We start from the raw sequence: 25,418 nt of genomic DNA, 5'->3' as shown, positions 1-25,418 counted from the left end.
AAAATAAATACAATGATATATATTGACAAAAAAAAAAGGAATAGAAAGGAGGGACTAATGGATGTATCAGGAATATACTTATTTGGGAACCAAATGAGTAAGTGAGCCAGGTAGGAGACTGAGAACTTTAAGTATAAGTGGCTTCAAAACATGGTGAAATTTGGGGAGAGTGCTGTGTGGGGAGAAGGGGAATTGTTACGGTGGGTTTCAGGGCTGAGGCAGTGGGGAGCCCTCAGGATATGTGGAGCAGCTGAAGAAGTGGGATCAGGGTGAGAATTGGCAGGGGCATCAGGACTGAAGATGAAGGTGAGGCGAAGAGGGTGTGTTTTGGAGGTGGGGAGGGGTACCGAGGACCCGGAGTGGCCTGAAAGTTTGGGGCCGGTGAGGGCGGGGAACCGAGGAGTTGAGTGGCCGGGTCCTCTGGGCTGGTGAGGGCCAGGCTGGCCGGTGGGGACCAGTCGGCCGGGGTCTGTGGGCAGCTCCGGGAGGGGGTCTCTGCGCTGCCAGAAGCCAAGGGGCCTGAGAGCCGGAGTCTGAGCATTGAGGGATCGCGGGGACCTCGGGGCTAAGGAAGGGGACGCTACCGATGGAGTATGGGCCTTGGGGGTCTCCGGGAGACGAGGTGTCCAGATCCCTGGGGTCCGAGGGGGCCTCCGGGGGCCCCGAGCAGAGCGGAGGAGGGCCTCCGGGGTCTCTAAGAAAGGCCGCGGCACCTGCGTCTGAGGGCCGACGGCGTCTCCGGGCTCCCGGCTCTACGGGCGCGGGCGCGGGCGCGGCGCCGGCGTCCCAGCCCGACCGCCGGCCTTGGCGCCGCCCCGCCTGACATCAGTTCCTGCCGCCGCCGCCGCCGCGCACAGCCCGCGGCCTCCTTCCCCGCCGGCCGCGCTCCGGAGCCGCCGGGCCGCGGCGGAGCGAGGGGCCGGGCGAGGCGAGGGCCGGGCGGCGGGCGCCGGGCCCCGCGGCCGGCACGACGGAGCCCCCGTACGGCCGGCGGCAGCGGTTGCTGCCCGGGCCCCGGGGCCGGCACGACGGAGCCCCCGTACGGCCGGCGGCAGCGGTTGCTGGCGGCCCCGGGGCCCCGGCGCGGGAAGCGGCGGCGGCGGGGCGGCGGCGGCGGCGGCGGAGGCGGCGGCGCCATGGAGCCGCGGGAGGTGAAGGACCGGATCCTGGAGAACATCTCGCTGTCGGTGAAGAAGGTGAGCGCGGCCTGCCCTCCCCGGCCCGGGCCCCGAGGCCAACCCGGCCCGCCCTGTCCGGGCCCCCGATCCCATCCAGCGCCCCCTTCTTCCCCCGGGTCGTTCGCGCGGGCCGGGGTCCCTCCTGTCACCAGGGCTCGGGACACCGCCCTTACCCTCCGCGACCCCGAGGACGAGGAGCCGCCCGGAGCCCCGGGATTTTGGAGGGGAAGCCCGGCGGCTCACGTGAGCGCCGCTGCCTCCGAGCTATTTTTAAAAAACAAAGTTGAGGTCAGCATCCTGGGAGCTTCTACAAGCCAGGCTCGGGGGCCCTGAGTTACTTAGAGGGGCCGCCACCCGCCAGGACCCCCCACTCTGGGGGTAGCAGCAGAAAAGCTCTGGGAGGGCCCCACCTGCAGAGCATCCCTGGGCGGCATCGCTGCATCCTCGATCTCCCCTGTGTTTGCATCTCGGGAGTGGCAGTCTGGGTGAAGGCCTTGATAAGCAGCTTCCAGTCTCCCCAGTTCTGGGTGACACTGCCTCTGGTCTTGGGAAGTTCCTTGAAAAATCTTGCCCAAGGATGGCCGTTTTGAAGAGGCTTATTTCAGAGCTTTGATTGAGAACCTAAAGTACCTTGCATTTTGGACAGTGACCTGTGGAACATGGTGACACTACGGTGTATGGGGCTCCTTGCAGTAGAGATCAATGTCCCAATTCCAGGTAGAGAAAAAATATGACCTATTAAGGGCATGTAACTATATGTGTGAAGGAGTCAGCTTATCTGAGGAAGGGTCCCAGATAAGGGACAAAAGGTAGAATTCATATTCACTTAAAACCAAACCAGAATTGATAATCATTTGAGGAATATTGTTGGAATGTTTTCCTAATTTGAATTCCTAGTTCACCCGATAGTCTCAGAAACTATGAGATGGTGGTGGAGTCAGGGATGACTTGATGGGTAGGAGGAGGCTCATCAGATTGGTTTAATTACTTCAACAGACCAAAGTGAAGAGAATTCATTAAATCAACCCTTATATTTGTTTTTTTTTAAATATTTATTTATTTATTTATATAATTATTTACTTTGGCTGTGCCGGGTCCCAGTTGCGGCACGCAGGATCTTCCTTGCAGCATGTGGACTCCTTAGTTGCGGCATGAACTCTTAGTTTCGGCATGTATGCAGGATCTAGTACCCAACCAGGGATCGAACCCGAGCCCCCCCTGCATTGGAAGCGTGGAATTCTACCCACTGGAACACCAGGGAAGTCCCAAATCAACCCTTGTATTTAAATAACCGTGTTTTGGTTCGAGCCCTGGTCTGGGAAGATCCCACATGCCGCAGAGCAACTAGGCCCGTGAGCCACAACTACTGAGCCTGCGCATCTGGAGCCTGTGCTCCACAACAAGAGAGGCCGCGATAGTGAGAGGCCCGCACACTGCGATGAAGAGTGGCCCCCGCTTCCCGCAACTAGAGAAAGCCCTCGCACAGAAACGAAGACCCAACACAGCCAAAAATAGATAAATTAATTAATTAATTAATAACCGTGCTTTCCCCCCACTTAAATTCCTCAAAAGCAACATAGGCAAGCAATTTTACCTTTCATAAAGATCAGTGTGGCATAAAAAGAAAAGTCGATTCAAAATGTGCTCTTACTAAAAGGTTCCTCTAAAAGTGCAACTGAAAGCACGTTGCAAACATCCAACGAAAGTTTTATTTAGTTTTCCTGAGCTTTGCTAATGCAATGGGGTATTATTTTTGCTTACTCAAGGAGTGTAGGATGAGCAAATACTTTGTTTAAAAGCAATCCAGGGACTTCCCTGGTGGTGCAGTGGTTAAGAATCTGCCTGCCAATGCAGGGGACATGGGTTCAAGCCCTGGTCCGGGAAGATCCCACATGCCACGGAGCAACTAAGCCCGTGTGCCACAGCTGCTGAGCCTGAGATCTAGAGGCTGTGAGCCACAACTACTGAGCCCGAGAGCCACACTACTGAGCCCGCATTGCCACAATTACTGAGCCCGCATGCCACAACTACTGAAGCCCACACACCTAGAGCCTGTGCTCCTCAACAAGAGAAGCCACCGCAACGAGAAGCCCACGCACCGCAACGAGGAGTAGCCCCCGCTCACCGCAACTAGAGAAAGCCCGTGCACAGCAATGAAGACCGAACGCAGCCAAAAAAAAATAGATAAATAAATAAATTTTAAAAATAAATAAATAAATAAGCAATCCATCTTTGGTAATGGAAGACAAAGGAAGACTGCTGACCTTTCTTATCTAATCTGGGCTGGTTATGGCTTCATGTAGGCCTCGTGTTTTATCTTTAGATTTCCAACTTATAAATAAATGGGGAAAGTCTGGGTAGAAAGGGGGTGGACATGTGTGTAAGCACGAATCTTTTGAGGGCAGAGAGCCACTCTGTAAACCAGCCTGCCATTTATGAAGGAGTTGGGTGTGCTTGACAAGATGCTTATCATTGGATGCTTTTGGACAAGCAAGGGTGCATCAGAAGGTATGTCGCACACTAGAAACTGGAAACCCATCCGCGGGTGAATCACAACAAGAGGCGTGGCTAGCGTCGTGGATAAGAACATGGGTTCTGGAGTCTGGTGGCCTGGATAGAATCCCTGCCCTGCCAATGAATAACCCTGTAACCTTGGGTAGGTTCCTTACCCTCTCCATGCCTCAGTTTTCTCATCTGTAAAGCAGGGATGAAATTAGTGTTGTTGTGAAGATTTGATGAGAGTATGTATGTACAGTGTTTAGCGTGGTGCTTAACCCAGTCTTAATAAGCTGTCTTAGTCTGTTTGGGCTGCTGTAACAGACCACGATAGACTGGGTGGCTTGTAAACAACATACATTTATTTGTCACAGTTCTGGAGGCTGGAAGCCTGAAAACACTGAGTCCCAGCATGGTTGGGTTCTGGTGAGGGCTCTGTTTCGGGCTGGGTTGCAGACTGCTGACTTCTCCCTGTGTCCTCACATGGGGGGGTGGGGGGGGGGAGCTCTCCTGGGTCTCTCTCTTTTTTTTTTTTTTTTTTTTGCGGTACGCGGGCCTCTCACTGTTGTGGCCTCTCCCGTTGCGGGGCACAGGCTCCGGACGCGCAAGCTCAGTGGCCATGGCTCACGGGCCTAGCCGCTCCGCGGCATGTGGGATCTTCCCGGACCGGGACACGAACCCATGTCCCCTGCATTGGCAGGCGGACTCTCAACCACTGCGCCACCAGGGAAGCCCCACTGGGTCTCTTTTATAAGAAAATTAATCGCATTCATTAGGGCTCCACCCTCATGACATAATCACCTCCCAAAGGCCCCACCTCCTAACACCATCACACTGGGGGTTAAGATTTCAACATATGAACCTGTAGGGGGACACAAACATTCCATCTATAGCATAAGTGGTCGCTTTTTCTGTTTGTTTGTGGTAGAGCCATTTCCTCCCTTTCACAAGGTCTGAAGATGGCTAGCGACCTTACCACCTAGACATTGCTAAATACCATTTGGCCTTGTTACCCACTTCCTTTGTATGTTGCGTTTCAGAGAACTATTTTATGATTCTGGCGTATGAAGGGCATTTGGTTTTCTGAGTCAGAGTATCTGCTTCTAATAGGATTCGGTTCAGCTACAGCAGTAGGCTTTGAGGGCTAGCCGTCTTGGGGTCGGATTTGACCTTGAACATCAATCCATCCTAAATTTGTTATATGGCACCTTGAGAGTTGCTTCGCCTTTTTCGTCCATCCTACTGCTAGTAAAATGGTCTAACCGATCCTTTTATAAGGACGTTGCATGAAGAAAATGAGGTGTGATTTCTGCAAAAAAAAAAAAAGATCCATGTGTATTAGCTATGTTTGCAAAGGGTATTTGAGAACTTTTTATTGAAATAGAATATACCTACAGAAAATAGCATATGCCTATGGAAAATAGAATATACCTACACTCCTAAATGTAGAGCTGAGTGAGTTCTCACAAAGTGAGCACATCCACATATCCAGCACCTAGAGCAAGAAATGAACACAGCCATCATCCCAGAAACTACACCCCCAAGTGCAACCACTGTTCCTAAGCAGCGTTGTTGAGTTCAGCTATTTTCACACCTAGATTTTGTGATGCTGAACATGCCCTGTAACACCAGTGCAGTAGCTGATCCAGGGAACCCGTGTTCTGATATGAAGGCAGGATTCCTGGGGGTTAGAGAGAATTGGAGAGTTTAATAGTTAGCACAGTTAAATGACAATGATAACAATGAAAGGCAAGTGCCATATGAAACATCCCAGATGCAGACAATAAAGCTTGTGGTTCCCGATTTGTTAATAGCTAAAGAGAGACGTCCAAGTCAAAGAGTGTTGGCATTTTGAATTGGCATGTGGTTCCACTAAATAGCATCTTCTCCAGGGGAGGGGAGGCAGTGGTTTTCATGAGAGTTTTGTTTTGTTTTGTTTCTGAGGAGCGTGTCTGTTGCATGCGCTTGCAGTCTGAGCAAAGGCTCTGTGCAGTGGAAGGCAGCCTCTGCCCTCCAACAGTTCCTATATTGGTTGGAGGGAGGGTTTAAGAAGTCACCAAGGCAAGGAGAAGCCTCAGAGAAGGCGAGCGTAGCTGAGTCTTGACAAATCGGTAGAATTCAGAGACAGAGAAGAAGTGGGCATTTAAGATAGAAAGTAGGCATTTAACATCCCCAAGGCAGTGGGGACATCCAGGTGGCCTTCTGAGGACAGTGAGCCGACAGACCAGTCTCAGGAGTGTGGAGGGTTCTCCTTGATACGGCTGGAAAGTGCTTTCCATGGAAGCTGTCCAGCACGGTGGATACAAATGCAGGTTACAAATGCAGGATACAAATACAAGTACACAGACCTCAATTTGGGTTTGAATTTTGGGTTTGTCACTGACCATGTTGACCCTGGCAAATCACTGGACCTCAATTAGCCTCAGCAGTCAGAACCTACTCATAGTTGTAATGAGAATGAAATTACAGGAGATGACACACTCAGAGCACTGAGTACAAGGTCTCACGCATAACAAGGCCTGAATAAGGTATTAGCTACCATTAGCACTTGCAAGTGTCTGTATGAACCCTGCCATTTTCTCTTGTGCAGTTTTCAAAGTCTTATACTACACTTCTCTGTTTCTTCAAGCTCATGGTTTGTCAAGACTTTTTCTTCAAAGACCAGATGGTAAATATTTTCAGCCCATGTGGTCTTTGTTGAAACTATTCAGTCCTGCCCTTGTAGCTCAAAAGCAACCACAGACAATCCATACATGTAGCTGGATTTGGCCCAGAGCTACTTTGTATTTGTGCACAAAAATGGCCTCCCCCAGGGTAGGCTAGGGATCGCTTTCAGAGAAGCTGGTGTGATGGCCAGTCCCATAGTTAACGAAATCTCTATTGTCACTGGGTTTTTGCACTATGTCAGGCTTGTGGAATGAATTACGGACACTGGTAAATACCACTGGATGTGTGTCCATGTATCCTGTCTTTCAAAAACATTTACTGATCACCTTCCTTCTGTCCTCACTGTCCTAGGCCCTAAAAGGGTAGAAGTGAGCAAGGCAGATAAGATCTCTGGAGTGGATATTCCAGTAGGAGTGAAACCGTGCATCTCAGATTGGGACTCAGACCCAGCCCAAACCCAGATTGGGACTTGAACCCGGCCAAAACCCACAGTCTTCCAAGTGAGATCACACACCTGGTTTCAGGACTTAATGAAGCTCAGGTTCTCGATGTCTCATCGCAGAAAGAATTCAGTGAGAGCCAAAGTGATAGTTAAGACGTGGATTTATTTAGAGAGAAGCACACTCCACAGACAGAGCGTGGGCCATCTCAAAAGGTGAGAAAGGCACCAAGGTATGGGGTTGTCAGTTTTTATAGGAGTGGGTAATTTCATAGGCTAATGAGTGGGGGGAGTGTTCCCAGCTATTTCAGGAAGGGGCGGGGATTTCCAGGAACTGGGCCACCGCCCACTTTTTGATCCTATTGTCGGTCTTGGAACTGTCACGGAGCATGTGGGTGTGTCGTTTAGCTTGCTGATGTAAGCTATACTGAGGCTCCGGTCTAGTGGGCCATCTTGGACCCATTTGGTTCTAATCGGTTTATGTCATGTCCTCGGGCTATGTTATTCTTTCAAAGGTTGTGCCCTGCCTCCTTCCCTCCTGTTTCAGGAGGAGAAAGTGATAAGTTAGCAGACAAACCAATACAAAGACCTTCAGATTGTGATGTGTCCTGAAGGCCTCGGTCAGGAAAAGGTGGTGAGCTGGCAGAGGATCTGCTGCAGAGGGGGGTGGTCAGAGAAGACTTGCCAAAGAGGTGACATTGCTTCTAGCAAGGGACACTGACTAGGATGAGAGGGTGAGACATTAGTCTAGGAAGACGAGGAGTTGTTTTAAAAAATACACAAATAGCTCAGACGTGTATAAAATGAAAAGTAAGCGACCCCAGTTCTCTGTCTCCTCAGCCCCAATTTGGATCCCCTTAAACAGGGTGAATAGATGTGTATTGATAAAGTAACCCTCCTTGAGAGAATGTTCCTCGGTGGGGACCACCCTGTCTCACAGAGGACAACCCAGGTCCCCAGCGCCCTCCGTCTGTGCGGGTTGCCCCACCGGGCTGGGCTCTCAGTGGCCTTCTATTTCTGGCCAGGCATACCCTGCGTTGAGCGGGGGATCGGGGTCTGCTGACGCTGGTCTAAGAGCTGCAGCTGTTCAACCTCGCCCGGCAGTGCAGCTGAAACGGCTGGGTCCGGTGGTGGGCTTTTTGCCCTCATTTGTCCACTCCACCAGAGAGGTTAGATCTGCCAGTACATTAAAAATGAGCTAAGGCAGCTCTTTCCCAGAGAGGGCCTGGTAGTCAGATCTCTGTGGGAATTACACTGACCATTTGATTTCAGTCAATAGTTTTGTTCTCTTGGCTTCATGGAAAAACTCTTAAGAGTTTTAAAATCTTAAGCGTTCTGAAAACCCCTGATGACCTGAGTCACCCAGGCAAAGAGCTCGATAAAATAATAAATATCCACACACACATTTTATAAACAGAAGTGCTAAGGGCTCCCCCTCCCCTGCCCGAGTCCTGCGGTTGGCAGTAGCTGTCTCTCTGCTCCTCTCGTCTCTCACATCACGGAGGCTACCTAGAGAAGGATGAGTGGTTCCAAGCAGGAACCACTTAGGTGTGCCCCTGACCCCCCGAGTGACCCCACCCAGGCCCAGCATGAGACGCTAGTGGAGAAGTGGTCACTGGTTTTTCTGAGCCCTGCCTGAGTTTTACCGTGGTTCTCCTTTTGCAAGATGCTTCTCTGATGTTAGGGCTCTGTTTGAAGGCTGGTGACATTGTGGTCCTTTCTACCGCATCACAGGACACCCCGGGCCCTCTCTTTCTCTGTGCCTTGGCTCTAGCATTAGGCTCATCCACCTCGAAAGGCCCCGTTTGATGACTGGAGGCCCGGCAGAAGCAGGTCTGCATCAGGCAGCGGCAGCTCCGTTCAGTCGGGGTGGGCCCCAGCCGGCTCTGTAATCACAGTGGACACACGGAGTGTCGGCGGGGCCAGCGGCGATTCCTGCGGGTGCCCCTCAAAACTCACCCGGCTGGAGCCCATTGGGAAAGGAACTTTCCCGGCAAAACTGAAAGGCTGCTGACGGCTGACAGAAACATCAGGCCTAAAAGCTGATGCTGAACGAGGGTGGAGTGGCCAGGACGTCTCCACGTGGAAAGAAAGGAGCTGGTATTCTGGTGCGAGCACTGTGGGAGGAGCAAGCGGGCGTTTGTAGGTGCTGGGGGACTCTGGGTGGGTCGTTCTCCCCCCTCGAGTCTTCAGTGCTCATCTCTGGCATCAGGATTGCCACCACGGCAAGGGGAGTGCGGTGCCTCTGAGGCTGGCAGTGCCCTTATGTCCAAGGGAAGCAACGGGGCTTTTCCCCCTTTGATAAGAAGCTCTCCCGGGTGACCTCAATGCTGATGGAGCAGGGACCCCCGCCCCCCAGTACAAGGGGAAGTGAGGGACCCTGGGCCCAGCGCTCTCCTCCCTGGGGCTGGTTTGGGTGACCGTTCCTTTCCAGCCCCGTCCTCCTCCTCATTGCTGCCTGCTTGATGTCTGGATGTCCTAGAACTTCCATTTGAGGCAGGGGAATAAGGACAGTTTCTGGGACAGTCCATTTGGCTGGAGCTGAGAGTTTAGGTCATTGATCTGTTGGTTGTTATGACCACCTAGGGTTCCAAGAACATCTCCTCTGCTTTCTAGCAAAGCACCTGGTTCTGCCACAGAGACATTCTCCCATCTTATGTATTTGTAATTCATCTTTATTCCTTTTGCTTCTAAGTAGTCACAAACATTATAGAAATGTATAAGGAAGAAAGTGGTCCTTTCCTATAATCGCCCCTGCTCCCTGGCTATCTGTACTTCAGAGTTAGAACTAAAAGAGTCTAAGAAACCCAGTAACATGTAAGAGCAAGGGAAGGACTAATGTAGACTTGAAATCCACACTTAATTTTTGAAAGTAGTCAACTTCTGTTCACACTTCACCCTAAGTTCTTTATTTTTGGTGTCACAGACTACTGAGGCGTGAAATGTCCAGACACGCCAACAGGAAGGGGAGTGATCATAGCAGAAGAATCCTTGCATTTAATGCACTTACCGCCTGCTGTTCACACACACTTCCTCAGTCAGGCTCACAACAGACTTGCAGGATGGATCAGGATCCCTGTTTAATGCATGAGGGAAGTGCGGTTTAGAAAAGTAACTCACCCAAGATTCTAACCCTCATAAGGGGCAGATCTGGCTTTGAACCATGATGTTTCTCGCTCTTGCTCTTTCCATTTCCCTGAGCCTTTTCCGTCTCCATCACGTCTGTCTTGAAATTATAGCAGATAATCCATCCCCACAGGTCAGTCTTGTGGGCCAGTCCGCTACAAAACCACCCGTTCATTTAACAAGTGGGTGCCTATGTTGTGCTGGGCACCCTTCCAGTGACTAGGAATCAGCAGTGAACAGAGCCCACCAAGCCCCTGCCCTCTCGGGGCTGACACTCTAGAAGACGAGACCAGACCAGCGTTAAACAAATCACAGCGGATGGGGGCGTGTGCCCTGCCCCAGGCCCTCCCACATGTCCTTCAGGAACCTATCCATGGTGGTCTCGGCACACTTCCTGACCCTGTATTTACACCTTCAGCCTCCAAAGTCTCTGACTGTCTCACCTCTCAACCTAAGTCGTGATTTAGACAGTGACTGGATGGCCATTTTCCTCAGCAACAGTATGGTTGTCTGGGTGGGGTCACATTGCAGATACGACCGAGGAAGAGGGAAGTGAAAGATGAGCACAGAGCCAGTGAAGGCTCCCAGGCTTTGGAAGACTGAGTAAAATGAGGCTTTGAAAAACTCCCTCCCTCCTCCCTCCGGTGCTACACACAACACTGAATGTGAGCGCTCCGGAAACGAGAGAGCAGGTTCCTGCCAGCTTCTGCTTCCATCGCAGGGGTACAAGGATGGAGTAGAATCCTGCCTGCGGCGTGTTCTTCCAGGCCATTGGTTGGCTTCTAGGTCTCCGGTATTTGCCCAGGGACCTCTCGGGAGGGCCTCTTACATTTTCCCCTCCACTCTGAAAGGAGCCCTTGGTCCCTCCATCAGAGGTCAACCCTGTGCTGAGTTCAGAGGCAGAACAATCGTAGTACCTTGGGGCTGGGACACTCCCCTGCCAGGAAGGAGGAGCATGTAACTGCTTTTGGAAACCATATTCTGTCAGATTACCCAGTTACCAAGAGATCTGTGCCCTCCTGCTGTCATTGTTCAACACTCCAAAGAAAGCGCAAAAAATGAAATCCATGGATAATCCAAGTACCTGCTTTTTTTTTTTTTTTTCTTTTGGCCGTGCCATGTGCGCCTTGTGGGATCCTAGTTCCCTGACCAGGGTTTGAACCCGGGTCCCCTGCAGTGGAAGCACGGAGTCCCAACCATTGGACCGCCAGGGAATTCCCAAGTTCCTGCTTTTTTCAGCTTTTCCCCTGTATATCTTTCAACAGACCTGCCAGTAAATCAGAGAGCCTGCCAACTCCAGCAAACGGGCTAATGAGCAGTGATTTGGGAGGTGGGAAAGAAAGCTGTATAATTGGGTGTATTTAGCGGCAAATGAATGGTTAAGGAGCGTTGATTTCACCCAACTTGCTTCAGGAACAATGCAGGCCCATGGTAAACAAACAGCACACCCTTTATGGCAACCCTACACGTGGTGGTGCCAGTCAGTCCCAGGATGCCACCAGCCTGGGCACAAGCCTTTCCCGGGCAGGGGCATTGGCTGCAGGACTGTGTTTTTCATGCCCACCAAGAAACCAGGCCCGTCGTTTCTGAATGGCAGGATCTCTGACTGGGACTTGTGCAGAGGTGATGCCTGGGTTCTCTAGTTCTATAATCTACTGTAATTGATTGTCGTTGGGAATGAGCTATTTTCCAGGCTAAGGTAGGGTGGGATCTCAGGTGAGGGATTTTAAAATGAGGAGAATGAGTCAGAAACATTGCAGTTGCCTGGGGTTGGTGGAGCCGTGAACACCCAGCGGGCCTTAGCTTCTGTGGACATTCTCGTGTTGTCTAGGAAGGAAGTGGCTGGAACCTTCCCGACATCGCCCCCCCTAAACTCCCAGCTCCCATTCGATAGAGCCCTGGGAGTGGCCCAAGACCCCTTCTGCTCTGTCCTCCTCAGTGAGATGCTGGGATGGGCACTTTCCAGATGGTCACAGCAGGTGCCCCTGACCTTCACTTTTTCCCCAGGGAGGATGGAAGCAGAAGTGGCTCCAGGAATAGCTACCTCTGTGGTATCTGAGCACACCGGGCCAAGACGCTGCAGTAAAGCAGAAGGACCACTGCACAAAGCCAGGAGGTGCAGGAGGTGTCTTCCCTTCCCTGGGCCCCGGCCTCCCAGACCCACGAGATGAGGGTTCTGGCTAAGTGATTATTTTTCTGATTTTCAGTGCATTCAGTCGTTAAAGTTCCATTCACTGAGAGCCTCTCCCTTGCTCACTGTAACTGCCCCCCACACCCTCCTGAATGAGAGGCTCCGGGAGAGGAAGACGGTAAGAGGCCCTCCCGAGCGGTCCCTGCGCAAACACCAGAGACCTGGAAGCCAAGCAACAGCCTGAAAAAACACGCCACACACAGGATTCTACTCCACCCTTGTACCACTGGTGATTTCTAAGGGCTCTTATGCCCTTAGATTCTGAAATTCTTCATCCTGGTCAGCGCCCAGCCTCGTCTTCGATTCCAATGGAGAGTCTTTCCAGAAGTGCTGTCGACAGTAGCCTTCCTTCCCTTGGATCACGTAAAGCAGGCGTTATTGCTCTTTTTAAAAATTTATTTATTTATTTATTTATACGGGCTCTAGGCACGCAGGCTCAGTAGTTGTGGCACACTGGCTCGGTAGTTGTGACCCGCGGGCTCTAGAGCGCAGGCTCAGTAGTTGTGGCGCACGGGCTTAGTTGCTCCGCGGCATGTGGGATCTTCCCGGACCAGGGCTCGAACCCATGTCGCCTGCATTGGCAGGCGGATTCTTAACCACTGCGCCACCAGGGAAGTCCCGGCATTATTGTTTTTAAGAAGCTTTGCTAAGATTTAAAAGACTCCAGCCTGCCTGCCTTATTATTTATTTATTTGTTTACACTTATTTTTGAGAGGAAGGGTGATGAGCACTGGCCTTCTCTTCAGATCCATGAGAGCCTGTGTCTGAAGCCAGTGCAAACTGCTGGTGCGGGATCAGGGTGGGGACGTCGGTTCGGTGGCCGCACCAACCCTTCTTTAGCCGTGTCTGCCATGGACGAGCCCTCATGGGGTCCCTCTCCCTGGGGGCGTCCAGGCATCCAGGTTTGGGGACATCCGAACCCCAAAAGCAATAAATGGTATCACACAGCTTGACCTCTGCCTGTCCTCGGAGGGTCTGCCTCAGAAAGAAGAGCGAGTGTCCGCGAGGCCCACAGGTGCAGCTTGACCCAGCAGGGGCCCCACGGTGGCTAGAATTCCGAAGGCAAGGCAGGCAGAGGCCTCCCACTTGCCGCAGGCCTCGTCCCTCGCCCGTGCCGCACCCCAGCTGCAGCCGGTGAGAGGCAGCCCGGGGAGGAGGCGTCCAAGCGGGTCCTGCAGCTCAGGGTGGCTCCGAGTTTGAGTGGAGCTCGTGTAACTGGGGCCATCGTTGGTTTAATTGGTAAAAGAGGTGCTCTGAGGTCCGCTGGCAGTCCACCTCGCTTCAGCTGGGGTCTTTTCTGCTTTTGGATTTCTACTTCCTAGGCCTGCGCTGGGCAGGCTGTTCTAAGTACTCTGTCGTCTAAAAACATCTGGTCTCCGTGGAGCCAGTAGAGCGGCTGCTGTTACCCGGCGACCTCCTCCCTGAGCAGCGGGGAGCCTCCTGTGTTCAAGGTCGGTGTCCTCTGCGTGCTGAGCAGGGGCGGAGCAGGCCCAGCAGTGAGCCCCGAGGTGGTTGGGCAGCTCACCCGGCCATGTCAGCAGCCTGGGTCTGTCCAGCCTCACAGCCTCTCCTGCCTTTGCTGGGGCAGGGATTTTTCTCCTGCTCGGTAAACCTAGGCGTGCGGACCCCCCACCTCCCCGCCCCAGTGCAGACGTGAGCGGAGCGAGATTTCAGATCCCCGGCTGTTTGCCGGGCAGCATCACAGCCTCTTTGGTCTCAGCTGACCAGGGAGAAGGAAAGGAGGGCACCTGGAACCAGCTCACTTTCACTTGGCCATTGTTAATCTTTCACAGCTGCCGTGGAGTTACCTATTAGGGACCAATTCTGGAAGGATTTCTTGGTACCGACCATAGAACTAGAAATTGTTTCATGGTTATGCATCCATGAGAGAGACAAGACCGAGAGGGCCTGGCTGTGGCAGCTCCGAGCAGAGAGTGGGACTAACCCTGATGAAAATGCCCAGAGTCAGGCATTTCTTGGCTTGCGGAAGTGCGCCACCCCCGTGTCCCTGCAGCCGCGGGGTCTGGCACGGTCTCGTGATGGCCAGTCTTCCCAGAGGGCTCAGCAGGGAGCACCGGCCTCCTGGCCGTGGGAGTCTGGGGTGAGCTGAACCCAGCTCTTCCTGGCCTGGGTGCCCAAGTGCACCCGGAGAACCGGGAACAGGGAGAGAAGAGCAGCTTAGCCAGTCCGGGTGTGGCCTGGGAGCATGACTTGGAGATGAGGCCTGAGTTCAACGACTCTCAGGAAACCATGGCTTTAAAGACAATTTTTTTAAAATAAATTTCTTTATTTATTTTTGGCTGCGTTGGGTCTTTGTTGCTGCGTGCGGGCTTCCTCTAGTTGCAGCGAGCGGGGGCTGCTCTTCGTTGAGGTGCGTGGGCGTCTCCTTGCGGTGGCCTTCAGTAGTTGTGGCTCACAGGCTCTAGAGCGCAGGCTCAGTAGTTGTGGCTCGTGGGCTTAGTTGCTCCGCGGCATGTGGGATCTTCCCGGACCAGGGCTCGAACCCGTGTCCCCTGCATGCATCGACAGGCAGATTCTTAACCACTGCACCACCAGGGAAGCCCTAAAAACAATTTTAAATCTTATTCTCTCTCTCTCTTCATTCTCAGCGGACCTTGCTTATTTTTTTTTTAATTTTTAAAAAAATTTATTTATTTTTGGCTGTGTTGGGTCTTCATTGCTGCACGCGGGCTTTCTGTAGTTGCGGTGAGCAGGGGCTACTCTCCTTTGCGGTGCGCGGGCTTCTCATTGCGGTGGCTTCTCTTGTTGCAGAGCACGGGCTCTAGGCACGCGGGGCTCAGTAGTTGTGGCTCGCGGGCTCCACAGCGCAGGCTCAGTAGTTGTGGCTCGTGGGCTTAGTTGCTCCGCGGCATGTGGGATCTTCCCGGACCAGGGCTCGAACCCGTGTCCCCTGCATGCATCGACAGGCAGATTCTTAACCACTGCACCACCAGGGAAGCCCTAAAAACAATTTTAAATCTTATTCTCTCTCTCTCTTCATTCTCAGCGGACCTTGCTTATTTTTTTTTTAATTTTTAAAAAAATTTATTTATTTTTGGCTGTGTTGGGTCTTCATTGCTGCACGCGGGCTTTCTGTAGTTGCGGTGAGCAGGGGCTACTCTCCTTTGCGGTGCGCGGGCTTCTCATTGCGGTGGCTTCTCTTGTTGCAGAGCACGGGCTCCAGGCGCACGGACTTCAGTAGTTGTGGCACGTGGGCTCAGTAGTTGTGGCTCATGGGCTCTAGAGCTCAGCCTCGGTAGTTGTGGGGCATGGGCTTAGTTGCTCTGCGGCATGTGGGATCTTTGCAGACCAGGGCTCCCCCGCATCGACAGGCGGATTCTTAACCACTGCGCCACCAGGGAAGCCCTGCCTGCTTATTTTTAAATTTTCTTCCCATGAGAATTTTTTCATCCTCCCACCGTCAAGCTCACCAGCCCACCTGGGCTCCCATCTGTGGCCACCCCTCCCCTGGGCAGTGGATCCCACCCCGTCTTTCCTGTTCAAGGACTTGGCTCCTTTACTCCACCCCCATTTTCCTGCCACCTTTTTGGCAAAGCTGGTCAAAGGAGTTTTCTGTATTGCTGTCTTCTCTTTTTTTCCTTCCTTCCTTCTCCTCTTCTTTTCTCTCTTCTAACCAAATTTAATAATAATTTTTACCCCGTGTCATCAAACATCTCCCGTTTTCAAGTTCCAATTGCCTCATCAGTGTCAGTTTACAAATACCTCATTTGCTTGAAACAGGATCCAAAAAAGCTCTGACTCTCCCTGGCGGACTCCTCCCAGGCTTTCTTCCCTACCTGATTGCGTTTCATCAAGGTTCCCGGCCCCTCCCTTTATGTGGGAACGTGACCCGATGGACTGATCATTCCCTCCCTCTGCAGACTGTCTTCATGTAGCTTCTGGAGCACACACTGTCCGGACTGTCCACCTGCCTTGCTGCCTGTGCCTTCTCAGTCTAAAGCAGTGATCCTCAGCCCTGGCTTGGGCATTAGAATTATCTGGGGAGTGTTACTAAGTAATGCTGGTTCCTGGGCCCCACCTCCAGAGTTTCTGCTCTGGTTGATCTGGAGAGGCGCCTGGGCACTGTTTTCCTCCAGTTCCCCAAGTGGCCCTGTTGTGCAGACTGCGGGAGGACCCCTGGTCTGACACTTGAGTGCCCTGGCTTAGTGCTCAGATGCTCCTCTCTCTGCATTCCCAAGATGATCTCATACAATTCCACAACTTTAAATACCATCCAAAGGCTGATGGCGCTGACCTCTCTCTGAACTCCAGACCCATTTATACAACTGTCTCCTTGACATCTCCACTTAGATACCTGATAGATGTTTCAGACTTACCATGGCCAGAGCAGAACTCCAGCTGATCTGGAAATGGCACTGCCATTCAGTTGCTCAGACCAAAAACCTTAGAATCATCCTTGGCAGCTTTCTTTCTCTCCTTCCCCACATCTAATCCATCAGTAAGTCCCTGGGGCACCACCTGCAGAGTAGCTCTTAAGTCTAACCCTTTTTTGCTTCCACCGCTACAGCCAGCTCCAAGCCTCCATTATCCATCTGCACTGGTGATAGCCTCCCAGCCAGTCTCTCTGCCTCCACCTTGGCCTTCTAGAGTCTGTATATACATCACACAGATGCTAGAGCGGCCTCATAACATACATATTGGATTATATTACCTCCCTGTTTTCAGTAACTTCCAATAACTTCCCATCAGATTAGTAATGAAATGCCAAGTCTTTTACCACAGCCTGTACAGCTGCACATGATGTGGCCCTTGGCTGTTCTCTGAGCTCGTATCACTCACATCCTTGCCACACCAGTCTCCTTACGGTTGCCCCTGCCCCAGGACCTTCGCACATGCTGTCCTAACTAGAATACTCTTCCCCTAGTTACCTCAGTAGTCATTGCCTCAGTGAGATCTTCTCTGACCCCATATTTATAACAGACCCCTGATCCCTGCTTTGTTTTTTTAAAGCATTACTCATCCCTGGCACTATATTATGTATTTGCATACGATTTACATTTTACAAGGGCCGGGACTTCTGTATGAGAATAGCAGCTGGTGTATACATAGTGGGTGCTCAGTAAATCTTTGTTGAAATATATGAATCTTCAAGGGTCGAGCCTCCTCTTCTGGCCACTGCTGAACTGAGCATTGGGCAAGAGACCTCTCCCGGCCCAGCCTGTGACAGGTGTGCATTCCTTGTCACCTCTGCTTAAGGCTCTAGACCAGAGGTCGGCAAACTTTCTATAAAGGACTGGATAGTAAATATTTTAGGTTCTGCAGGCCATACAGCCTCTGTCTCATCTACTCACTTCTGCCATCATAGTGCAAAAGCAGCTGTAGATAATACAAAACAAATGGGTGTGGCTGTGTTTTAATAAAACTTTATATACAAAAATAGGAGGCGGACCCACTGGCCATAGTTTGCTGACCCCTGCTCTAGACCCCTACTAATTCTGAAATTTTCAGCCTTTTCCCCAGATTTTCATGGGCGTAAAGGAAACACTCAAAACCACTTGGCAGTCTGATCAGCAGGATGAATTTCTTCCCAGAAGTGAGGAAAGCTCCTCCTGGAGCAACTGTGGCTGATTTAACCAAACAGTACACTTCCTCACTGCTGGGAAGAGGCCAACGTGGGGCAAAAGGATGGAGAGAGCAGGCAAGCTTTCTTCTTAAAGGAGCCGCACCAGCCTTTCTCCTCCATCCATCTTCCAAGAAGCAGAGCTGCAGAAGACACTGGTCTCACGTGCACCATGGGCTTTTTAGTTCCTGTGACTTAAAAAAGAGGGGACTGCGTTTCACTTTCTTGGGTTCTCCTACAACATATTAGAACAGCATATTAGAACAACACTTTGGATACGTCATTCACTCGGGGAATCTTGAAGCCAGGTTGTATGAAAAGACCTGGCTTTAAAATCTGCCTCTGCCACTCACTAGCTCTGTGACCTACTTTATGGGGTTGCTGTGATGATTAAGTTAAGTAGTGTTTGTGAAGTACGTCATCACAGCTGCTAACACTTATGAAGTGTTTCCAAGGCATCATGCTCCTTGATAAACAGCTAAGGTATCATCTGAACCCTCACACAACCTGTAGGGCTGTAGAGCAGGAAACTTGAGTTTAGAGAGGTTAAGTAACTTGCCCAAGGCCACACAGTGAGTGAGTAGCAGAGCCCACATTTAAATCCAAGTTGTCTGCCGCCTTCCTAGTGCACATAGCAAGCACTCAATAAATGATGGCTCTAATTACAGCCAGTGGTCGCTCCACCCGCAAGTATTGTGTGTAACTGAAGAGTAACTTGGAATAAAATTTGGCAGTTGTGCTTCCAGGCAGCATTGTGTCCATTATCCTCATTTCATTGATTCGCTTGCTCAGGGGCCCTCAAATGAGGCCTCGATGTTTGCTCTCCTCCCACTTTCAGAGCCTGTGACCTTCCTGGTGCCGTGAGTGGCTCCTCGCAGCTGCCTCTCCATGGCGGGGGAAGAAGACTTCAGCTGTGCATCTTTATGTGGTGCTTTCTGGCCAGCTCCCAGAGTGTGAGCTCAAGCTGTTGACAGAGCTCCTGAAATTCTTCCGTCACTGACTCAGAGACACTCCCTTTCGCCTTCCTGCTCCTCTCAAGAACTGTGCTGGGTTGTCACATTGATTGAAGGTCTCCTTGTTCCCTGAGATAATGGAAAATTTTTATCAACCTGCTGTAAAAGAGTGGTTAGAGAATAGGCTTTGGAACCACCTGCTAATGAGCTGGTGAACAGAATACTGGTTCTTGAGAGCAGAGAACATCACTGAGTCTTCTTTGCCTCTGAACTTACGTTTAGCTAAGTGATGTGTCATTGGTGTGGCTAAGAATATGGGTTCACTGTTTCTTCTATTTATTTGAAGTGTAATTAACTTACCATATTATATTAGTTTCAGGTGTACAACATAGTGATTCGATATTTCTGTTCATTATAAAATGATCACCATGATAAGTCACCATACAAAGTTATTACAATATTATTGACTATATTCCCTATGCTGTACATCAGGGGTCCCCAACCCCCGGGCCACGGGCCGGTACCTGTCCATGCCCTGTTAGGAACCGGGCCGCACAGCAGAAGGTGAGTGGCGGGCGAGCGAGCGAAGCTTCATCTGTATTTACAGCCGCTCCCCATCGCTCGCATTTCCGCCTGAGCTCCGCCTCCTGTCAGCATTACGGTGAGTGGTTTAATTATTTCATTATATATTGCAACATAATAATAATAGAAATAAAGTGCACAATAAACGTAATGTGCTTGAATCATCCCAAGACCATTCTCCTGCCCCCGTCCGTGGAAAAATTGTCTTCCAAAAAAACAGGTCCCTGGTGCCAAAAAGGTTGGGGACTGCTGCTGTACATTACATCCCCGTGAATTATTTATTTTATGACTGAAAGTTTGTACCTCTTAGTCCCCTTCACCTATTTTGCCCATCCCTCCACCCCTCTCCCCTCTAGCAAACCACCAGTTTGTTCTCTGTAGCTATGAGTCTGTTTCTGTTTTGTTATGTTTGTTTGTTTGTTTTGTTTTATGGCTGAGTAATATTCCATTGTATATATACCACTTCTTTATCCATTCATCTGTCAATGGACACTGAGGTTTCTTCCATAGCTTGGCTATTGTAAATAATGCTGCGTGAACCGTCACTGTGGCTTCATTATTCTTAAGAATGTTGGCTTGGGGCTTCCCTCGTGGCGCAGTGGTTAAGAATCCGCCTGCCAATGCAGGGAACACAGGTTCGAGCCCTGGTCCGGGAAGATTCCACATGCCGTGGAGCAGCTAAGCCCGTGCGCCACAACTACTGAGGCTGCGTTCTAGAGCCCGCGAGCCACAACTACTGCAGCCCACTTGCCTAGAACCTGTGCTCTGCAACAGAAGCCACCGCAGTGAGAAGCCGGCACACCGCAACAAAGAGTAGCCCCCGCACACCGCCTACAAGTGTATAGCTGATTCACTTTGTTATAAAACAGAAACTAACACACTATTGTAAAGCAATTAGACTCCAATAAAGATGTTTAAAAAAAAAAGAAATGCATACAAGGGGCTTCCCTGGTGGCGCAGTGGTTAAGAATCCGCCTGCCAGTGCAGGGGACACGGGTTCGAGCCCTGGTCTGGGAAGATCCCACACGCCGTGCGCCACAACTACTGAGCCTGCGCTCTAGAGCCTGCAGGGCACAACTGCCGAAGCCCGTGTGCTAAAACTGCTGAAGCCCTTGCACCTAGAGCCCGTGCTCCGCAACAGGAGAAGCCACTGCAATGAGAAGCCCACGCACTGCAACAAAGAGTAGCCCCCGCACACCGCAACTAGAGAAAGCCCGCACGCAGCAACGAAGAAAGCCCAACGCAGCCGATAGATAGATAGATAGATAGATAGACAGACAGATAAAAGAATCTTGGCTAATATTTACTGAGCACTCGCTGCTTGCCAGGATCTATGCTGAGCCTTTTGCATGCTTTATATCATTTGATCCCCTAAACCAATAGACCTTTCTGCAATGATGGAGTTATCTATATCTACACTGTCCAGTACAGTAGCCACTAGCCACTGAACGTTTGAAATGGGGCTAGTGCAACTAAAGAACTGGATTTTTACTTTTGTTTAATTTTAAATTTAATTAAATCCAAATAGTCACATGTAGCTAGTGGCTACTGTATTGGACAGCTCAGCTCTAAACAATCTTTTGAATCCATTTTACAGTTGAGAAAAAAATGAGGGTTAGAAGGTTAAGTAATTTGCCAAAGCTACTCAGCTCTGTAGTAGCAGAGCCAGTCTTTGGACCCATGTTTCCTGTCCAGAGCCCTTGCTCTTCACCACCGTGTTATACACTCTTTCTATTATACTTTTTGCAGAAATTGTCTCCTGGTTAATTGTCTCCTGGTTACAGACTGTTCCCTAACTCTTAGTACCATGTGTATGTATGCAGCCTCTCCCCTTCAAATGTGCAAGACCTATCCAGAGAAAGCTGGAAAACTTAGCAAAGGATGTAAAAGAAGACATGCATAAATGGAAAAAAAAATTCCACGTCCCTGGATGGAAAAACTCAAGTTTTGCAAAAATACCATTTCTCCTCCAAATAATCTCTGGATTCAGTATAATTCACCTCCAAATCCAGAAAGTAATTGTAATGAAATATTATTCTAAAAGAATGTGCCAGAATAGTCAAAACAGTTTTGAAAAAGAATGCTTGGGGAATGGGGTGGCCTCATTCTGTCCATATCAAAATGTTGAATAAAGTGAAAATACTTAGAAGTAGGGGACTGACACTGGAAGAAACAATGGATCAATTAAACAAAATAGTCTAGAAAAATGGCTTATTAAATCACAAATCAGTAGGGGACTACTAATAAATGTGGAAAATGGGTTCTCCATTCAGAAATTAATAAAGCTGGATCCTCACTTCATGCCAACACATAAAGATCTAAACATTAAAAAAGAAACCAAGAAAGACCTAAAACTATAGAAGAATAAAGGTACTTTTGTAATATTAGACTGGGAAAAATGGGAAACTATAAAGGAAAGATTGACAGATTTGACTATACAAAAAAAATAAGAATTTCTCAATAGGAAAAAAAAAAAGCGCCATAAGCAAGGTTTAAAGGCCAATTGAAAAATAAAATGAAAAAGAAAGGTCAGTTGACACTGGGCAAAAACAAACGAAAACAAAAACATCCCACATAGCAACATACAAGATTAAAACTTTAACAAACAAAGAGCTTCAACAGAGCACTAAGAAAAAGACAAGCAGGGCTTCCCTGGTGACGCAGTGTTTAAGAATCCACCTGCCAGCGCAGGGCACACGGGTTCGAACCCTGGTGCGGGAGGATCCCACATGCCAAGGAGCAGCTGGGCCTATGCACCACAACTACTGACGCCCATGGGCCGAGAACCTGTTTTCCACAGCAAGAAAAGCCACCGCAAGGAGAGGCCCGCACACTGCAATGAAGAGTAGCCCCCCACTCGCCGCAACTAGAGGAAGCCCATGCGCAGCCACGAAGACCCAACACAGCCATTAATTAATTGATTAATTAATTAATTAATTTAAAGAATAAAGAAGGAAACTGCCAAACTGTTTTCCAGAGTGGCTGTACCCTTTAAAAAAAAAAGCAACCAGAAGGTTGGGCAGAGGTCTAAATAGGCAATTCACAGAAAAAGAAATACAAATGGCTAATAAGGATGTTCTACTGCATTAGTGATCAGAGAAGTACAATTTGAAACAATTAGATACTATTTTTCACCAACTGGACTGGCAGAAATTTAGACTAATTATATCCAGTGTCGGCCAGCATGACGGAGTGTAAATCAATCCAACATTTTAAAAGGGCAAATGGCAAGACCCAGCCAAATTGTAAATATGTGTGTTCTTCAGCTCTGTGTTTCCACTCTATATACTGTTCCACCATACAGAAATACCCACCCAGGCATCCCCGGATGTACATTGCGGTATTGTGTGTGACATCAAAGAAGTAGAGACAACAGCTATACCTAACAACAGTTAAAGCATGGCACAGCATATTTTAGAATACACTTGTGGCTGTAAAAAAGAATGGAGTGGATCTGTATATAATGATATGGAAGTATACGTTTGACGTATTGTTAAGAAAAAGGTTTCAGAACAATGAGTACAGCGTGATCCCATTTCACTTTTTTTTTTTTAAGTCTATGTATGCAGGAAAAGAGTTGGGAGGGCACACACACAGGCTGTTCACAGTGGGGGACAGGGGAGAGGAGGTCTTTACATTTATACACACTTCCATGCTTGCTTAAACTTTTACAATGAGCAAATACTGCTTTCAGGATATTTATTGTTTAAGGTATCTTGACCTGAAAAAGGAGTCCGAGTTCCAGCCGTGGCTCCCTCACTTAGCTGAAAATCATAGTGAAGGACTTAACCTTTGTTGGCCTTAGTCACCTTCTCTGTTTAAAAATAAATCAGTAAAATTTTAAACTTTTCCATGTTTTTCAAGCATGGTGGGTGTGGCTACTTTTATAATCAAGAAAATAAATAAGCCTCTGTTTTCCTTCTTTAATAAGGGAGTTGTACTAGTTCTCTAAAGATCCTTCCAGTTCTAACGTCTAAGAATCTCTGATCTCAGATTTACTTGGATTTTGAAATTTAAAAAAAAAAAAAAAAAAAAGCTGGCCCCCGATGTCATGGTTCTCAGTACTAACCCGTGCAGGCATACCTTCGGCCACTGCAGTTTTCGTAGGCTCTTTGCTCTTTCTTTCAGTTCTAGAAACCTCTCCTCCTGGGGCTCTGTTTTGCCTGCCTCTTGGGAGGAGGGGCAGACCCTGCAGGACCGAGGCCTGTCCGGGGCCAGCAGGGCTGCTGGGCTTACTCCAGGCCACAGAGTAAGAGAAGCTGTTTTTGTTGTGGGAGCTGCATTGTTGGCTTCTCGCCAAGAGCGCGTGCTTGCTGGCGTGGTCGATGTGTCCTGTCTGCTGCTGCTGTCTCTACCACTGCTTCCAGAAAAAACTTGGGAGCACGTTTCCCCAGAGCCAGGAGCTTAAACCTGAGACGGTGTACAGGGATGAGTGCTCTTTTTTGTGTGTTCTTCCCCCTTCTGGCCATTAGAAGGGCAGCGGCAGAGCAGAGTGTGGCCCAATGAAGTGGGAAAGACTTTTCTCCCGGCGCTTCGTCTGACAGGGCCCCCTCCTCACTGTGGCTGCAGAGAACTCAGTCCTGAGCTGGGCTTTCTTGGCCTTAACGGAGCTGGGCGAGCTGCCCTTGCCTCCATCAGCCTGCGGGGGTTTCCCCAGCGCTGCAGCTTATCTCGCCTACTGGCCAAATCTCCTCTTTTTAGTCCAGCCTGGGAACAGTGTCCTTCTTGGTGTGGGGCTTGACCTGAGCCTGGCAGGTACCTGGATCCATATCCAGCCTGGCCAGCTTCCTCAGGTAAGTCCAGCGTCCCATGTCAGCCTCTGGCAAGAAGGCCGTCGGAGCAGGTGCCCATGTCCATCAGCCCTTAGTTTGTGCAGAGGGACAGCTCCAGGCAGGGCCACTGCGTGGCCAACTCCAGGGGCGGGGCAGGGCGATTTACACTGGGCACTGAGTGTTCATTTATATACATAGCACTGTAGGTAGTGCCTCTGGAGTTGTGTAGCTCGGTGGCCCTGGCTTGAAGCCTGGTACCACCGGAGACCCACATCATAGACCATGAATTCCTCACCAGCATCAGGCTGTCATCGTGCCAAGCACTTACTGAGTGCCTCGTGGGGACTGGGCTCTAGGTGTCCTCCTGTGCCCTCTGGAACATGCAGTTGGTGTAGGCAGTTTGAGGTCGACTCTCTGCTCGTCAACACAGATACATCCTTTGACTGGTCTTCTCAGCTACCTTCTTGATTCCAGAACTTCCATGGCCCTCCTCTTTGTTATCCATTTCTAATCTGGGGGAACTTTTCCTTCCTTCCTTTCAGTTGCAGAGCTACTTTGCTGCATGTGAAGATGAGACCCCTGCCATCCGGAACCACGATAAGGTCCTGCAGCGTCTGTGTGAGCACTTGGACCACGCCCTGCTCTATGGGTGAGGAGGGGCCTCCGGAGAGGGCTGTGCGGGGCAGCAGGGCAGGACCCCTGAGGCCGTGAGGGGCCTCCAGAGGCAAGTCCCTCACCTTGCGTGCCTTTTATTTCTTCTTTCCCCTAGCAGAAAATGATTTGTCTCGCTCAGGTGGGCTGCAGACTGTCTGGGTTATCCCAGTAATCCGTCTCTGAGCGGGCATGAATGACTGGGGAAAGGATTAGCGACACATGAAATGGTGGTGTGAAGGCCTGGTGGTTGCCTGTGGGTCCCGCTGGGAATCCCTTGCTTTCAGCCTTGAGCTTCCTCCTGACACGAAGGCTGGTGGACCAACTGACTGCAGCTTCCCAGGGTGGCCCCGTTTAGGTCATAGCAGCTCCTGTCCTATTTTCTCAGACTGCAAGACCTGTCATCTGGCTACTGGGTACTCGTGGTGCATTTCACCCGGAGAGAGGCCATCAAGCAGATCGAGGTGCTGCAGCATGTGGCCACCAACCTGGGACGCAGTGAGTAGCACCAGGTGGACTCGGCGAAGGGACCAGTCCCGCCCTCCCTGGGGGCAGCTTGGGGCTCAGGTGTGACCTCGGGGTCCGCCTGGGAGGCCGGGTGCCTTGTGGTGTCCAGTGGCGGAGGCTTGTTAAAATGCCAGCGCCCTTGGGCTTCCCTGGTGGCGCAGTGGTTGCGCGTCCGCCTGCCGATGCAGGGGACGCGGGTTCGCGCCCCGGTCCGGGAGGATCCCACATGCCGCGGAGCGGCTGGGCCCGTGAGCCATGGCCGCTGAGCCCGCGCG

At 50.5% G+C, this 25,418-nt stretch overlaps 1 protein-coding gene across 5 annotated transcripts in view; it reads left to right on the top strand.

Moving 5' to 3' along the window:
- Positions 1-1,042: 1,042 nt before the first annotated feature.
- Positions 1,043-25,418, top strand: part of PLEKHM2 (pleckstrin homology and RUN domain containing M2) — a 42,690-nt gene continuing 18,314 nt past the window's right edge. For 2 of the 5 annotated variants that reach the window (XM_055082328.1, XM_055082327.1), the window contains exons 1-5: positions 1,043-1,196; positions 12,114-12,215; positions 12,356-12,460; positions 24,528-24,634; positions 25,025-25,134. In XM_055082328.1, coding sequence (XP_054938303.1) covers positions 1,137-1,196; positions 12,114-12,215; positions 12,356-12,460; positions 24,528-24,634; positions 25,025-25,134 — 484 coding nt within the window. In that variant the 5' untranslated portion in view covers positions 1,043-1,136. Of the gene's footprint in view, positions 1,197-12,113; positions 12,216-12,355; positions 12,461-23,914; positions 24,007-24,527; positions 24,635-25,024; positions 25,135-25,418 lie in introns of those variants that run through there. The other 3 variants (XM_028483869.2, XM_055082329.1, XM_024125436.3) reach the window with 3 other exon arrangements.

The sequence above is a fragment of the Physeter macrocephalus genome, unplaced genomic scaffold (assembly GCF_002837175.3).
Source record: "Physeter macrocephalus isolate SW-GA unplaced genomic scaffold, ASM283717v5 random_83, whole genome shotgun sequence".
NCBI lineage: Eukaryota > Metazoa > Chordata > Mammalia > Artiodactyla > Physeteridae > Physeter > Physeter macrocephalus.
This window is presented reverse-complemented; position numbering and strand designations above follow the sequence as displayed.